The following is a 15,615-nucleotide window of genomic DNA, read 5'->3' as shown; positions in this document are numbered from 1 at the left end:
CACGTGACGTGACGTGCCGCGCCGCGCCGCGCCCCGCCCCCAGCGCCAACGACGTTGCTGGGAGGGAAGTTGGCCCCGCGACAGCTGAGTTCGGCTGCTGTGCGGCGGTGGCGGGTCAGTTTGGAGCCGGTGGAGGCCGCCGCGGGGCTCCAGGTGAGGCCTGCCCACCGCCCTGTCTGCGCGCGACTCGGGCTCACCCGGGTGCCGTTTCCTCGGGCAACTCGCGGCCCCACGTCACCCGGCCCTGGAGTGACCGCGCCCGGGTTCGGCTGCTCGGCCTGCGGAGGGGCTGCCAGACACATTTAGGGGGGCTGGTTACAGTTGAATTTCGGATACCAGCGAAGAATGTTTTCGTATGCGTATGTCCCATGCAGTGTTTCGAACCTGCTGATATTAAAAATTACTCTCCTGAGATTCAGTTGTAACTGGACGTCCTGTGTTTTTATGCTAAATCTGGCCGCCTTCCCGAGGCCCCGGGATGGCGGGGAGCCGTAGGGCCCGGGAAGCGCCGCTGGCGTCCCGGAGGAGGCCTGGGGAGTGGAGCCAGACACTGGGCTGCCGGGGCGGGGCGTGGGGACCGGACGGTGACCGGCGCTCCCCTGGCTTCAGACTGGTTGGACCGGAACTCCCACGCTGTCGTTCCCCTGCTGAACTAGTCAAGAAGTAAAACACTATGCATTTGAGTTCTGCTTTATTTTTACATCACATAGTCATGAACGAGGTGCTTGCTGGTCATGCGCTGATGGACCTGTGAGATAGGCCATTTATTTTACCTCGTCGGGAACATCGTTTCTGTTTGGCTTCAGCAAAGGCTTTCTCTTAAAGTCTTGATGGTCGAGAGCCCACATGACATGTGGAATTTTGAACCAGACTGCCTGAGTGCAAATTTTGCCTCCATCAGTATCACTGCTCCTGCCAGGGAGTTGGGGGGAGGGGGGAAGCTGAGGATTGAGGGAAGTGAAGTGTGGGGAAAATGTGGACCCTATGAAAGTGTTATTATGAAGGTTCAGAAGGGCGTGGGGTAGCCCTTGCCTGCAGTGCAGTGATCATTTCTGCAGCCTCAGAGCCAACTCCACTCGCTTTTGAGCCCTGCCTCTACGCAGGGATTGGAGCCGACATGTAAGGTGACTTATGTCATAACTCACAAAAGGGGTGCTAGTAGCTGACAGTTCCTTCAGATGACTTGGAATAGAATTTTTTTCTTCTTCTATTTAGGAAGATGTTACCGAGTACTTCCGTGAATTCCCCAGTGCATGGGAACGGGGTATTGAGTTCCAGGGATGCGGCCAGGCACACAGCTGGAGCAAAACGCTACAAATACCTGAGGAGGCTTTTTCGTTTCCGGCAGATGGACTTTGAGTTTGCTGCCTGGCAGATGCTCTACCTGTTCACTTCCCCACAGAGAGTTTATAGAAACTTTCATTACCGGAAGCAGACAAAGGATCAGTGGGCCAGAGATGACCCCGCTTTCTTGGTCCTGTTAAGTCTCTGGCTCTGTGGTAAGTGTCTGTCTGCAGGAGAGTTGAAGAATAAATGAGCGTTTCAGGTTGGGCTTGTCATTTGGAGAATCTTTTGTTATCAGCATATTGTGGGTCGCAATTTGGGGATCTCTGAAGCTGTTTTCTTCCTCCCTGAAGCCTCAGAAATCTCCTCACAGGAAAGAAGGTGGTATTCTTCCTGATTTTAAAAGTCCCAACCAGGTGCCAGAGTCAACTTTTTCCTCAGAACTTTCAAAAGCAGAGAGAGTCACTCCGTGTCTTTTAACTACCATGATAAATAAATTGATACCCAAATGCAAACTTACTGTGAAAAAGGACTACCGAGGTTGGAAATTGCATTTCACCATCAGGCCAATCCAGAATGAGAGTTCTGAAAGTACCAATGTGAACTTGAGAAACTGCTTTTAGTTCTCCAATAGTGCGGTGAAAGGGTCTGAGCCGTCTTTAGGGTGTTGGATTTTTTTTCACCTTTAACTAGACTTAAAAATATGTGAGCACTGCTTGTTCTGAATGCTGGGGCTACCCTGGTGAACCACAGACAGACGGGGGCCTCCTCAGTAAACTTCAGATATCTCAGTGGTAGTTCTGTGTTCCAAGGTGGTCTGCATTTCTTAATCAGTTACATCTAACACACCTTTGGGGTTTACATACCTGTCTCCCACACTAGAGTGGGCATCTGAAAGGCAGAGACCATGCCTTGTACCCCTAGAATCTAGCAGAGTGCCTGAATGCACCTGGTAAATCTTTCTTGCAGTGTCCACTGTAGGATTCGGCTTTGTGCTGGACATGGGGTTTCTCGAGACGATAAAGCTGCTCCTTTGGGTCGTATTCATAGACTGTGTAGGCGTCGGCCTTCTCATATCAACCTTAATGTGGTAAGTACTATTAACTTTGGTTCTTCAGAGGCTGCTGTAGAGCCTCCATTTGCTTGCTGCAGAGAGTAGCTGATGGGAATTGAAACAAGATAGATGAACTGAAAGCATCGATTTTGGCTGCCAGGATTAACATACCTTGTCCTCCTGTGTCGGTACCTACATCAGAAAATAAGGGATGGTCTGCTTTGTCAAAGCGCAGCAAATAAGTGAATTGAAGTAATGATTGTGTCGTATTAACAAAAATTTTGATTTTGCAAAAATCTTATGCAGTTAGCCAATTCTGCTTAAGCTGTCTGGATGACGGCACAATATTCTGCTGCCTTTGCCAGTGGGTCACTTCTAGAGGTATAAGATGTAGAGGGTTATATTATGGAATCTTACTTTGCATCTTTGACGTGAAGTACACCTGAAAAAGGATTGTTTTGGTTAAAATTTTGGTGTCTTTCTTCTGAGCCGCACGCGTGGGTTTTATTGACTGGGTTCTCTGTCTGGGTTTGCTGTACCAACAGTAGTGTACTGAGTATAAATCTAGTGTTTGGTTTTTCAGCCTTCTCCCCGATCAGTGCCCCTGTGGGGTTGGTGGAAGGGGTGGATGTGTGGGTGAGCTCAGCAGGGGGCCGGTGGTGGTGGTCATCGTATGTCAGAGAAAACACTGGAACCTGAGTCACAGAGGCCTGGGTTCAAATGCCAGCTCAGTCATTTACTGTGTACTTCTTAGCTCTAGTCTTCTCTTTTGGAAGATGGAGTTGATTATTTATGAGGTATTTGAAAAGATGGTGGTATGAAAAGCACTTGGCATGTAGTCTGTGCTCAATAAATGGTAGCTGTTAACATTTTAAGCAAGATTCTGAGATGCTAACCTCTGATAATACCAACCTGTTATTTTGCTCTGTAATTTCTGACTAGTCCAGTACAGGTCTTGTATGTGCTTAGGTAGTTGGAAAATGCAATGCATCATTAACCTAAGATTCTAAAATCTGACCTAAAAAGAATACTGCTAACCAATGTAAGTTGCATATTAATTATCAAGATATCCAAGGGAAACATGCTAGGTGAAAAAATTTCAACAAGGCTTTCAAACAGATAGTTTGTAGCTGGCATTCTGCCTTGAATGCATTGCGATTCTGTGATCTGGAGGGTCGCAGAAGCCGGCAGTTTAGTACCTTTAGTGTGAGTCTGTATCATAGTTTCAGTTCATTGGAGAAGGACTCAGTATATTTTTGAGAACCTACATTGTGCTGTGAATCGTGTGAGGAACCAGAAATAGAAATCATGCGTGATTCCAGTCACGCCGGGGCGCCACAGAAGCCAGCACGAGGAGGTATTTGGGCAGATGGGGTAGCTGATTCCTGGCACCAAGTGTGAAGGCAGAGAGGTGTGGACAGTGTGCCAGGTGTGGGAGCATAGGGGGCACTGGATGGCTGGGGAGGAGATGGGAATAGAGATATTGGCCCTAAATGCAATTTAGGGAAAGGGACTGGACTTTTAGCTCATAGGCTGCATGTGGGAGTAGGAGGGAGGGGGAGCAGTGGGGAGCTTGGAGGCTTTGAAGTAAGAAATACAATCCAATTCACTCTTCAGGAAAGATCCTCTCTATGGCAGGGGAGACAGAGGAGCTGGAGAGAGTGGCTAGGCTGGATACAGTCGTGGGGTCTGCACTGGAGCAGAGGAGGCCCGGACTAGTGCGGTGTCACAGAAATAGATGAGGGTAGGAAGACGAGGACCCAGGGCCTCTGGGGTGGCCTGGGAGTTTGGGGCTTAGGAGTCAGTGGCCGGTGCAAATGAAGCTTTCCATGTTGGACATGTTGAGTTCAGGAGGCTTGTTGATAATGAAGTGAAGGTTCATTGGCCACTGGGGTAGGTAACTAGGAAGCTGCAACAGTCTGGCCAAGATGAAGACATGACTGGCATTATTAATACGGAGGTGGGAGGGGAGCACCACAGCTGTCTCTGAGCTCTCTCAGAAGGCGTGTCCATGTTCTAGAGGTGAGACTCGGAAGGAGGCCAGAAGCCTGGAAAGCAGCCATTCAGGCGCTAAGCAGAGGGGTAGGGGCAGCAGCAGGACCCCAGAGTGGGAACTCGAGTAGTGGGCTAGATGCTTACCCCACTCACTTTAATGGCACAGGTTCTCGGCCCAAGTGGACGGTGTTCTGGTGAGCTCGTTGGCTCGATCGGAGCGCTATTGTCTTGCCGCTTTCAGATAACTGAGTACAGGACTGCTTTATTAGTACTGTCGACACCTTCTCCCTCTTGTTTCTTTTTTCTGTTTTTATTTCCACTAGGCATAGCATTTTCTTAACGGTATCCTCAAAATGAAATCACATGTGGAAGAGTCCATTGAATTTCCACAGCTGTGTTTATAGTACAGTGATCTTTTTTTGTTCTTTTCCTTTGACAATCTGTTACCTGGCTGGCTGTCTTCTCATTCGTTCATCGTTTAACAGAACAATTAGGCCACGCTGTGGAGCAGAGACACCAGCTGAGTGATGGTTCCTGTGGCTGGAGACACCATTGGCCGCTCTCTTCTTTCCTGGTTCCTCCTGACTCCCTGACCTTTCCACAGGGGAGACCCACGTCCTAGGCCTTGGACCTGTTCTCTGCGTTCATTCTTTGGGTGATCGCACTTGGGTTCGTGGCTTCTAATATCATCTACACACTGATGAGTTTATATCCGCAGTTTGGCCTCTCTAAACTCCAGACCTTCTGTACGTCTTACTCCAGACTGACAGGCATCCCCACCTTGCACCTCAGTCTTCCGTTTGTTTAGGGCCAGAATCTCTCGGTCGTCCTTGACTGATCTTTTTTTTTTTTTGTACCATAGCACTCAAGTCTAGCACTAGTCTAGTACATCTAGTCCTGTTGGCTCTGTCTTCCAGCGGTAGTATATCCCCAGGTCAGCACCTCCACTGCTCTCAGCAGCCTCCCATCTGCCTCTCTGCTTCCATTCTTGTCCCCAGAGTCTGTTCTCAGACCGGCAGCCAGAGGAACCCTGTCAGTACAGTAAGTCGGACGTTCTTCTGGGGGCTCCACAGTGACTTCTTATTCCACCAAGAGTAAAAGCCCAGACGTCTGACGGCGGCCACAGGCTGTATAAGATGTGGCTCCCGTTTGTTTTCGGATTCCATTGCTTGCGTATCTTCTCACTTGTCCCAGGCACTCTGCGCCCTGCCCCCACTCCTCAAGCCTGCGGGGGCCTCTGCCACCTCCCTGTACCCGCCCCCACCTCTGTGCGTGGACCCCCCTCTGCCTGGAATGCTCCGCCCCGGGGATTCCCATCACTGCCCTTGGGACTCTACGCAGATGCCACTCTCTGACGCCCATCGTCACACGTAACATTTCAGCTCCGAACTGTCTGTCTGTCCGCACTGCTCCGTGCTTCTCCATAGGGCCATCCGACAGCTATTTGTGTTGTGGTCAGACTACTCCCACGAGATTGAAGGCAAAAATTGGTTTTGTTCACCGCTGTATCTCCAAATGTCTGGAATAAAGCTTGGGACATAGAAGGTAGTCGGTAAATAGTCATAATTAATTTTATTGTACTATGAAATAAATGTTAACTTTTCTCTTCAGGTTTATCTCTAACAAGTATTTAGTGAAACGGCAGAGCAGGGACTATGATGTGGAGTGGGGCTATGCCTTCGACGTGCACCTGAACGCTTTTTACCCTCTCCTGGTCGTTCTGCATTTTATCCAGCTTTTCTTCATCAACCGTAAGTAGCAGTTACTTCTCTACGTATTATCAAAGTCTTCATTGTACCCACTGAAAAGAGATTCATTGTATGCATCTCTTCTGCAGATGTCATCCTAACAGACACATTTATTGGATACTTAGTTGGAAATACCTTATGGTTGGTTGCAGTTGGCTACTACATCTACGTAACTTTCCTAGGATACAGTGGTAAGTAATTGCTTTTTTTGGTTGATTGACAACACAACAGGGAGGGGAACGTTGTAACAGTAATACAGTCAGCTTACTTTCATGGAGCTCTTACAGGCGCTGTCCCAGGTGTTTTATAGGAATTCTCCCGTTTAATCTTTACAGATGCATGGTACAGCTTTACTTGTCCCCATTTTTCAAATCAGGAAATAGGCACAGAGAGATTAAGTAACTTACTCATGGTCACGCAGCTAGCAGGTGGCACAGCTGGTATATAACAAATTTTATAATTTCAAGGAACCATGTTAAACCATATTGATGCTGTCCAAGTTACTGGCAGGAAACCCACGATCAGTTTCCTCTTCCTTTTCTCCCAGGCTTTTGGGTTCTGGGTTACCGGCAGTCAGAGTGAGGAAAGGGTTGGGTCAGATGTGTGGGCATGTTTAATACCTTTGCCTCGTTTTCTGTTTTACGATTGTGGGCTGGGGGGGTTGAAATACTCTTTATTTTGTAAACATCTGTGTTTAAAACAGATGAACCCTGCTCACAATTCACATACTGGACCCGAGACACAGTACACGAAGTTCACCCGCCACGGGGAGATGGTGGGGCGCGGGAGCAGGGGAGTGCCCAGGGGTGCAGAGGTGGGTTACACGTCGACAGCAGGAGTGCCTGCTCGACAGTCTGGGCCTAAGGCCAGGTGCCAGGCCACCTGCTGGACTGGGCAAGCTTAGGGGCGAGAGGTTCTGTAGATAATCACAGAAGATCGGGCCCAGCTTCTGCTGAGCCCAGGACGCTTGTGAATTCATTGTTACATCCTGCTATCCATTCATTTTTCATAGTATGAATGAGAACCATATTTACATTATTCTTCATGTATGTTATGAAACAGTCACTGTTAAACAGTTAAATCTAGAGACCTTACTTACGATTTGTTAGCATTATATTCTTAGCCCTTCCTTTCTTGTCACTCTCGATGATTAGGCTCTTACTGTAAATACAAGCCACTTGCACTCACACGTGACTGGCTTCTATGGTGAGAGCTTCCCACGCTTGCCCCCTTGGCTTTGCCAGGAACCACTGAAACCCTCCTGCCACCCACATTGTATTGTAATACCTTGTTTGGGGCATTGGGAGTCCTTTCCGTAGTTCAGAGGAAATGTTTGACATGTTATATTTAGGCTTCTAATGAATTTTCACGTTTTGAGAAAGTTGTAAAATGTCATTAGCACACTGCCACGTTATGGTTTCTCAAAGTGGATTTTGGATCACTCTCCCGGTAGCTCCCTACGATTTAGAAGATTCTTTGAGCACAGCTCAGTTTCAGTTTAAGGACTACTTGTGTGAGAAATATTTAGGTTAGAATGCATGGGGTAGGGACCCACTAACCAAGCCATGAGCAAGAAACAAACACGGATATCTGAGGATGGATTTTATATGTGAGAGTTTCAGTTCTTTGCTAAAGTCTGGGATACGAGTTGAGATCTCACCTTCTCGGAGTGGACGTGCAGTGCTTTCCCCTGTTGGGAGCTCACAAATAGCTGAAAGTGGGGCCTCTTCCTGTAACTTCATCCATCTCTGTTGGTCCGTTAGGATGGGAGGCTTCTGAACAATCACAGGTTTAAATTCACCACTGCGTCCATTAATATTGGTGATGTCTGACCCTCACTCTTAACCTCAGTCCTGGATTTGCTTCTCATTCAGCCTCTGTGCTGAGAAACTGCGGCTCGGTTTCTTCACAGCCACGAGTGAGAAGGAAATAACACAGAGGAGTAGTAATACTGCCCTGGCTGCAACGTAGCATCGTCAGTAAGACGCTTCAGTAAGACTCACAGTACGTGTGCCTGCTTGGCCCCTCGTGCTGTGGGGGAAGCCGTCTTCCAGAACACTCGTTTACTAGTCCTTTACTTTTCCCACCAATGCCTGTGGGTTTGCTCCTTTTCCAGCACTGCCGTTTCTGAAAAACACAGTGATTCTTCTTTACCCGTTTGCACCTCTCATCCTGCTCTATGGACTGTCACTAGCGCTGGGCTGGAACTTCACCCACACACTGTGCTCCTTCTACAAGTACAGAGTGAAGTGAAACAGGGAGCCTCTTACATCTTAGGTGCGTCAACAGTATTGGTGAGGTGGTGATTTCTTGTGAAACTTGTAAATAAACTATCATTGTAGATATCTTAAAGGTGTAAAGTTTGCAAATCTGAAGAAATATATATGCTAACACTGTTATCTAGTACATTCCTTAAAACTAATTAAATGTACATTTCTATAATAAATATTTTTTAAACTAAAGCATGTATTTTATTCTGCACAGAGAATATATGCAAAGTACTAAGGGCATGCGGAAAAGAGAAAGGTAAAACTTTTTCATATGAATTATTTTTGAAAGTATCCATTTGGAGAACATGGTAATAATGTTTCCCCTTCTCCCCTCCCCCACTGTTACTGACAAGGTACAAAGTCCAGCCCCATTTCTAATGGGCTGCATTTTAAACTTTTATATAAGCCACAGGATCCTAGTGTAACCTTCAAAAGCCTCTACTTGTAATTCAAATAGGTAGGAATCACTGTTCTACAGGCTCTAAATATCATTAACAGCCATTGTTCATGCAAAAAAACAAACAACTACCCAACAAACAAAATACAGTAGATCGAGGAGGTCCCCGGGGACTGTACAGTAGCCTACGCAAGGTCTGAGGGAACACCTGCGTGACACTGATAATCACAGCCTTAACACCAGGCTGCTTTTCTCCTTTAAAAGACTTTCCAAAATCCACATATCAAATCCACACCTGTTTTCTAACTGAAAACAGTACCAGTAAACTATTATTATATCAGTGTTAAGCAAAACTAATAATAAAAAAAGCTTGGTATTCATGAAGTTTTACCTATTTATTTTTATTAGGAGTCTTGAATTCAACATGGCTTTTTAAACTTCTTTATCTCAAATACACATGAACGGCTGTGGCACAGAGAGACAGTGATGAAAGGCACAGTCAGCAGGACTAGTTATCAGGTTTTCAGTTATAGCAGCAAATGTGAAAATAAACCTGCCTTTAAAAATCCAACAGGAACCTCAAATATTCCTACAGAGATTACCCATTCAACCAATGGAGACACATTGTAAGGAAAATATGTACAACACAGTTATGGAGAAAAAACATCGGGCACAGCCTGGAAAAGCAGCTCCTCGGGCAGCTTCTCCCAGGGGTGCTTCCAGAAACACCCCGATTACACAGACAGCCTTTCCAAACAAAGGTGGTTCTCAAGGAGAAATGCTTCGGTTTTTCATTCCGTAAATGAAACAACTGTTACAGTTTATTAATCAGCTGACTTCTAAATCTGTCTTAGAAAACGTGACTGTCTACACTGAAATGAAAAGTATCAACTCTGCTGGCAGTGCATCTGACAGTACTGTCGATATACACCATTTTTAAGGCTCAGAGACTATGTCTTCAAAAGGTATTTTCACCCAATTTCAGCCAACACTGAATATTTCAAATAAATAATGGAATGCTAATCAAACTAAAGTATCAAACCTTTGATTGCAGGGCAATTTGCTGATTACTAATACCATGAAGCCACTAGGAGCAAGTGACATATTAAACAGCTTCCCTAGTGTCCAAGAGTATTGAACGTTCCCCCCAACACGCAATCCTTCGTTTAGAACAATTTTAGCACCACTGTTCCTAACGTTTTTCCACACAGTGTTTCCCATTCAACGTTCAGTTCACATTTTTGAACATCTAAATTCTCAACTCACACATAACTGGAGTGCCAGCTCTTTCTTGTTTGTTCCTCTGGAAATGCTCTAGCTAGTGCCCAAACAGGTGAAGCACGTGTTTCAGGTAAGAAGAGAAGAGTTTCTATATAAGCATTGATGATATGGGTATATATATGTATATATATATAACAAATCCTTTGTTGTTTTTTTTTTTTTGGTAATACTGTAGTAGTGGTCTCTTCAGCACTGTAGGTTCACATGCATTGAAGAAATAAAGTAAGCATGTTAGTTATCATGGCATATATCTGTTAAGATTAATAATTAATAATTTACAACTATCAACCTAAATTTCATACACTATGAACACTGCTACATAGCTTTGAGAAGTTTCCTTTTCTTTAAAGAGATCAGATGTCAGAGTTCCCTTAGGATCTCAGATATGATTATGACTCAGATTTCTGACCTTCGATAATGTTAGCCTCTCATTCTCTTTCTTTTAGCTCAGCTCTTACATCAAGGCTATAGCAGTATAGTAAAAGAAGCACAAAAAGTAATGGACAAATCAAAATTAAACTTCATTAGCAATTAATGGCTTGGAAGCAGAGAAGTATTTTGAAAAGTATTCCCTAAGTACAAAAATTTCGTCAGCACGTATACGATTTGATCTGTGCTTAGACTATAAATTTTGGTTAAAATAAAAAAAGAAGTCCTTCAATACAGAGTAGATTATTTGGTCTCTACATAAAAGCATATTTTTTTTTTCTCTTAATGTCTTAAAATACCACTGTTCCTCATTCTTAAATAACTGACAGGCTCAGAGCAGCCTTAACAAAGTGACACCTATTCCAGGAAAAAGATTCCTTACTCACTGGATCCTGCTCCTGCAATCTCATGCTAGCGGTTCCCTCATGAAACGCTACAAAAGTGCTGCAAGTTTTTGCCAACAACCTTCCAAAGAGGATTAACTGAGGTCTCTGGGAGAGAATCCCAGATGAGGCCTGTGTATATGATCTGCTAGTGCAAGACTTTATTCATAAGTTTATCAAGAAATACCCAACATACCAGAGGGAATCAGGTAGGAAGCCTTCTCCGCTTCACCTCTTTTAAATGTCGTATTCATTTTCTATTGCTGCATAAAATCACGGCAAATTTAAAAGCGTAAAACAACACCCATTTATTATCTCACAACTCTGTAGGCCAGAAGTCCAGGCAGGCAGGACTGAGCTCTCTGCCTAGAGATTCACATGGCTGGAATCCGGTGTTGGAGGGGCTGAGCTCTTAGCTGCTGGAGGAGAGTCCACCTGCACACTCCTTCCAGTTGGTGGCTGAGTTCAGTTCCTGTGGCTGCAGGACTGCAGTTTCCATTCTCTTGGCTGTCAGCTGGGGCCTCTCAGCTCCTTAAGACCATCTGCATTCCTTCTCATGTGGCCGCCTCCATCTTAAACCAGCCATGGTGCTGCAAGTCCTGTTTTGAATCTGACCTCTGCTGACAGCCTGAGAAAACTCTGCTTTTAAAGGGCTTGCCTGATTAGATTAGCTGTCCCCAGATAATCTCCTTTTTGCTGTACAACATAATTATGAATCATACTCACAGGTTCCACACATACTCAAAGGGTTAGGATATACAAAGTCATTGGGCGGGGGGGGGGGGGGGGGGTCATCCATGGAATTCTGGCTGCTACAAACATTCACTGCTATTAATTAGAGCAATCTCTCCAAACATGCTGTTTCCATATAACCACACCTGTCTTTGAGGACAGCATTGTTGGAAGACAACTTTTTTCATTATTATGACATATTTAAAAGAAGCCTCCATAGCGTTGCTGAAGTTTTTAAAATAACACCTTCTATTTACTATTTAATGCAATTGACTTAAAAAGCTTGTTCAAAGACATCTCCAACAGCTGAATTAACCTTCACATACATGTTTAGAGGCTGTGTACTAAATCCATGTGCATTTACATTTTCCAAAGCTTGTCAATCACACAAGCTTTGGAACCTCATCCTCAAGTTGTCACTCTTTTCGGACTACACAGTAGGGACAGTGAATGCTGTAAAGAATGCATGAGACTTCAAGAACTTAGAAAGTGGATCGTAGAATCCTGGAATTAGGTCCTCAGCCTTCTCTTCTCACCCAAAATACTCATCATCATTTGCACTACGATATATTCTGCATGTCTGCTTTTAGCCTCATGATGGGAATTCATCATTCTGGATTCTAAAATGTTCATATTAGCACTCTTGACACAGTGCTGTGCTACAGAACTTTCTGTGATGATGGAGATGTTCTATATCTGTGCTGTTTAACTCAGTGGCCACTAGCCATAGGGAGCTAGTGTGACTGAGGAGCTGAATGTTTTATTAATTTAAACTTAAATAGCCACCCTGTGTCCAGTAGCTAGTGTAGAGGACAGTGCAGCTCCAGAGACATCATACCATATACATATATAAAAATAAAATTAGGCGCTTCCCTGGTGGCGCAGTGGTTGAGAGTCCGCCTGCCGACGCACGGGACACCGGTTCGTGCCCCGGTCCGGGAAGATCCCACGTGCCGCGGAGCGGCTGGGCCCGTGAGCCATGGCCGCTGAGCCTGCGCGTCCGGAGCCTGTGCTCCGCAACGGGAGAGGCCGCAACAGTGAGAGGCCCGCGTACCGCAACAAAAAAAACAAAAAATAAAATAAAATGAGTCCCGCCATTTGTACTTTTCCCCACTCACTCTGGGTAAAAGTGGTTCAGTGTCCACTCAAGGTCAAGTATGTACTTTCTCTCGTTCCAGGTCCCCTCATCTTCTGTCCCAATACTTTAGTCCCTGACTCTTAAGGGGAACCACTATAATCGCTTGCTTGAGGCAAGCCTGGCTGCTTCTAACTGTCTAGTGGAAACTGGGGGAAAGGAGAGCGCAGCTAACACGAGGGTCCGTGAGCACCTGTGCAGCAGAGGAAACTAGGAAGCATGTCTTACAGGCTTGGCTGCAGGAGCCTGACGTTTGGCCAGAGTGATTACGTGTATGTGCACACACACCACAAACAAACTAGACAGCTGAGTGTGTGTGTGTGTGTGTGTGTGTGTGTGGCAAGGACAGTAGGTAAAGAGAATTAAGAAGAAGAAAGAGGAGTGTGGGCTGGAACAGCTGGTCCCCTTCCCCAGACGCTGCCTGGGCACCTGCCACGTGGCAAGCACTGTTCTGGGCTCATCGAGGCACTGGTAACAAATCCACGGGGAGGAAGGAGTGCGCAGGAGAGTCCTTGAAAGATGGGTAAGATCTGGCTGAAAGTCTTCTCAGGAACAGGAGGGATGAGCTAAGCCTGGGAGGGGAGACTGAGCACAAAAACAGGACGAAGCTGGCTGGGTACGGCTCAGTCTCAAGACCGAGATACCCCAACAGATGGCCAGGAGCTGCAATTACTGTCACCTCCCTAGACTCTCAGAGCTTGGCCTTTCTTCCTCAAATCAGAGTTAGCTACTTGGGAAGCAGGGAAACACGGGGATTCCTCCAGATTTTTACCTCCTGATACTTATTTGTTACAGCAGTAATTTAGTATGTGAAGCTGGTGCCACAATTTTGTAATGAAAGGTTTATGCTTTTGCAGTGACATTTCCCTGTTAGGCGCTGGGCCAAGGAGATTTGAGAAGGAAATAAAACGTAGATTAAAGAAAATAGAAAGTAAAATTTAAAAACCTCAATAAAAATTTTTAACTGGACTCGGACATAAAGAAATCATTGTTGGCAACATGTAACATTTTAATCAAGAAAAGTAATTGGGGCTTCCCTGGTGGCACAGTGGTTGAGAATCCGCTTGCCGATGTGGGGGACACGGGTTCGTGCCCCGGTCCGGGAAGATCCCACGTGCCGCGGAGCGGCTGGGCCCGTGAGCCGTGGCCGCTGGGCCTGCGCGTCCAGAGCCTGTGCTCCGCAACGGGAGAGGCCACAACGGTGAGAGGCCCGCATAACGCAAAAAATAAAAAATAAAATAAAAAAAAATAACTAAGAATTATTCAAATATGGAGTAATGGAAATAATTGTACCCTATCAGTGTTTCCCAACCTTTTTCAGTGCATAACCCTGCACAGAAAACAAGGCTGTCTAGAAGCTGTATGGTCAGCCTGCTGGGTAACCAGGTGACGCTCCTCCAGGCTAAAGGCAACCAGCTAGAACCTCCAGCTGCCAGAGGCCTCAGCCACTGGCTACTCTGAAAGCTCAGGAGATTCAAGCTCTGTAACCTGTAACCGCCTGCAACCCACCTGAGGACACCAGGCTGGTTGGGAACTGATGTTGATAATTCATAATTTTGTAAACGTAAAAGACTTTTGTAAAGATCACCGATTGCTAAGGCTGATAATAGTTTTGTTTATAGTAGTGATATCATTTGGAATTGCATGTTTAAGAGCAATAAATACTCTTCAGATGTGAATTTACTTACAAGTTCATAATGCAATAGAATAAATTATTTTGGAAAAACATACAACTGTTACAATACCTTTCACCAAAAAACCAACATTACAATTTTGATTTTCTTTAAAATTAAACCAATTATGACTCATACAATAGCATTACCTAGAAAACATTTTGTCAGAACTCACGGAGTGCAGATATAAAAGCATCAAGGAAAGAGAAAATGCCTCTAATTCATGGATTAAAGACAAAGATTAAAAGAGAAGAGTTTGTCATTTTACATATCAAAGGAAATGTAATGACTTCAGTCTATGATAATTTGGGTTGAAATGCATCACCCCTGCACATTAAAATTTATCAGACTGATTTTTTGTGGCTACACACCATACATAGTATAGTAAAATAACCCTCAAGAAGGACATTGGTCTTTAAAATCTTGGCTTGAAGGAATGACAAATGCCTTTGAAAATATTTTGTTCAGAATCACTGTGATTATAAAAGTACTTCAGTTAGGAAATCAATCTAGAATCATTCTTAAATGGCAGTGCATTTGAAAAATGGCATTAACTTGTAATGTTTGCATTTCCAAAGAAAAATATAGAAAGAACTTAAAAAAGCAAGGAAACTGGTTTTCAAAAAAAGTATTGATTCAAAAATTTACTGCACAAAAATATGTACTTCTTAAGTGTTTCTAATAAATTAACTCCGTAGCATTTTATGTATATTTGTGTGTGTATATATATATATATATATATATAATATCCCTGATAATCTATAAAAGAGGGTCTATAATAGTAAAATAAATGAACTTCAAAAGTACCCCCTTCATAAAATGTATTTAACATTAATTTTTCTCAAATTTTAAGGAATGTAACAATATGTACAACTCTTATGTATTAGTATAATACCAAAATAGTACAAGTCATATTAACAGGCTGTCATAACTGTAAAATGTCTGAGTCAAGTTAAAACTGGAGGACAGCTTAGGTTCGAATGAATACAATTATCCATGGAAGATTCATTTTCCAAGTGGAAATGACAATCATCTTATCTACAGTAGATTTCACAAGAGGTAGAATTCAAGTTACCAAAAAACAGTACATGCTCAGCCATCTTTAATCAACAAATTCACAGGGAAAAAATGTGTTGGTTTCTTAGGAGATAAGTCAGTTTGTGACTTTTTTAATATGAATCTGAAATACAAGATAGTGAACAGCATGAAATGGCAATTTTCAATTCCAAAAAGG

General features: G+C 44.4%; 2 protein-coding genes across 7 annotated transcripts in view; one reads left to right on the top strand and one right to left on the bottom strand.

The window, feature by feature from the left end:
* Positions 1 to 28: 28 nt before the first annotated feature.
* UNC50 (unc-50 inner nuclear membrane RNA binding protein) lies at positions 29 to 8,543 on the top strand. 2 transcript variants are annotated; one of them, XM_059078513.2, is made up of 6 exons: positions 29 to 153; positions 1,216 to 1,499; positions 2,254 to 2,374; positions 5,945 to 6,084; positions 6,171 to 6,272; positions 8,198 to 8,543. In XM_059078513.2, the coding sequence occupies exons 2-6, from the start codon at positions 1,220 to 1,222 to the stop codon at positions 8,332 to 8,334; spliced, it is 780 nt and encodes a 259-aa protein (XP_058934496.1). In that variant the 5' UTR covers positions 29 to 153; positions 1,216 to 1,219; the 3' UTR covers positions 8,335 to 8,543. The 2 variants fall into 2 exon arrangements, with proteins under 2 accessions (XP_058934496.1, XP_066863240.1); XM_067007139.1 differs by having other exon boundaries at positions 38 to 153; positions 7,994 to 8,543.
* Positions 4,601 to 15,615, bottom strand: part of MGAT4A (alpha-1,3-mannosyl-glycoprotein 4-beta-N-acetylglucosaminyltransferase A) — a 105,375-nt gene continuing 94,360 nt past the window's right edge. For 2 of the 5 annotated variants that reach the window (XM_067007135.1, XM_067007136.1), the window contains one exon: positions 7,671 to 8,208. In XM_067007135.1, the coding sequence (XP_066863236.1) occupies positions 8,071 to 8,208 (138 nt within the window). In that variant the 3' untranslated portion in view covers positions 7,671 to 8,070. Of the gene's footprint in view, positions 5,864 to 7,670; positions 8,209 to 11,124; positions 15,562 to 15,615 lie in introns of those variants that run through there. The other 3 variants (XM_067007137.1, XM_059078500.2, XR_010835354.1) reach the window with 2 other exon arrangements.

This window comes from Kogia breviceps, chromosome 11, assembly GCF_026419965.1.
Source record: "Kogia breviceps isolate mKogBre1 chromosome 11, mKogBre1 haplotype 1, whole genome shotgun sequence".
NCBI classification, from domain to species: Eukaryota; Metazoa; Chordata; class Mammalia; order Artiodactyla; family Physeteridae; genus Kogia; species Kogia breviceps.
This window is presented reverse-complemented; position numbering and strand designations above follow the sequence as displayed.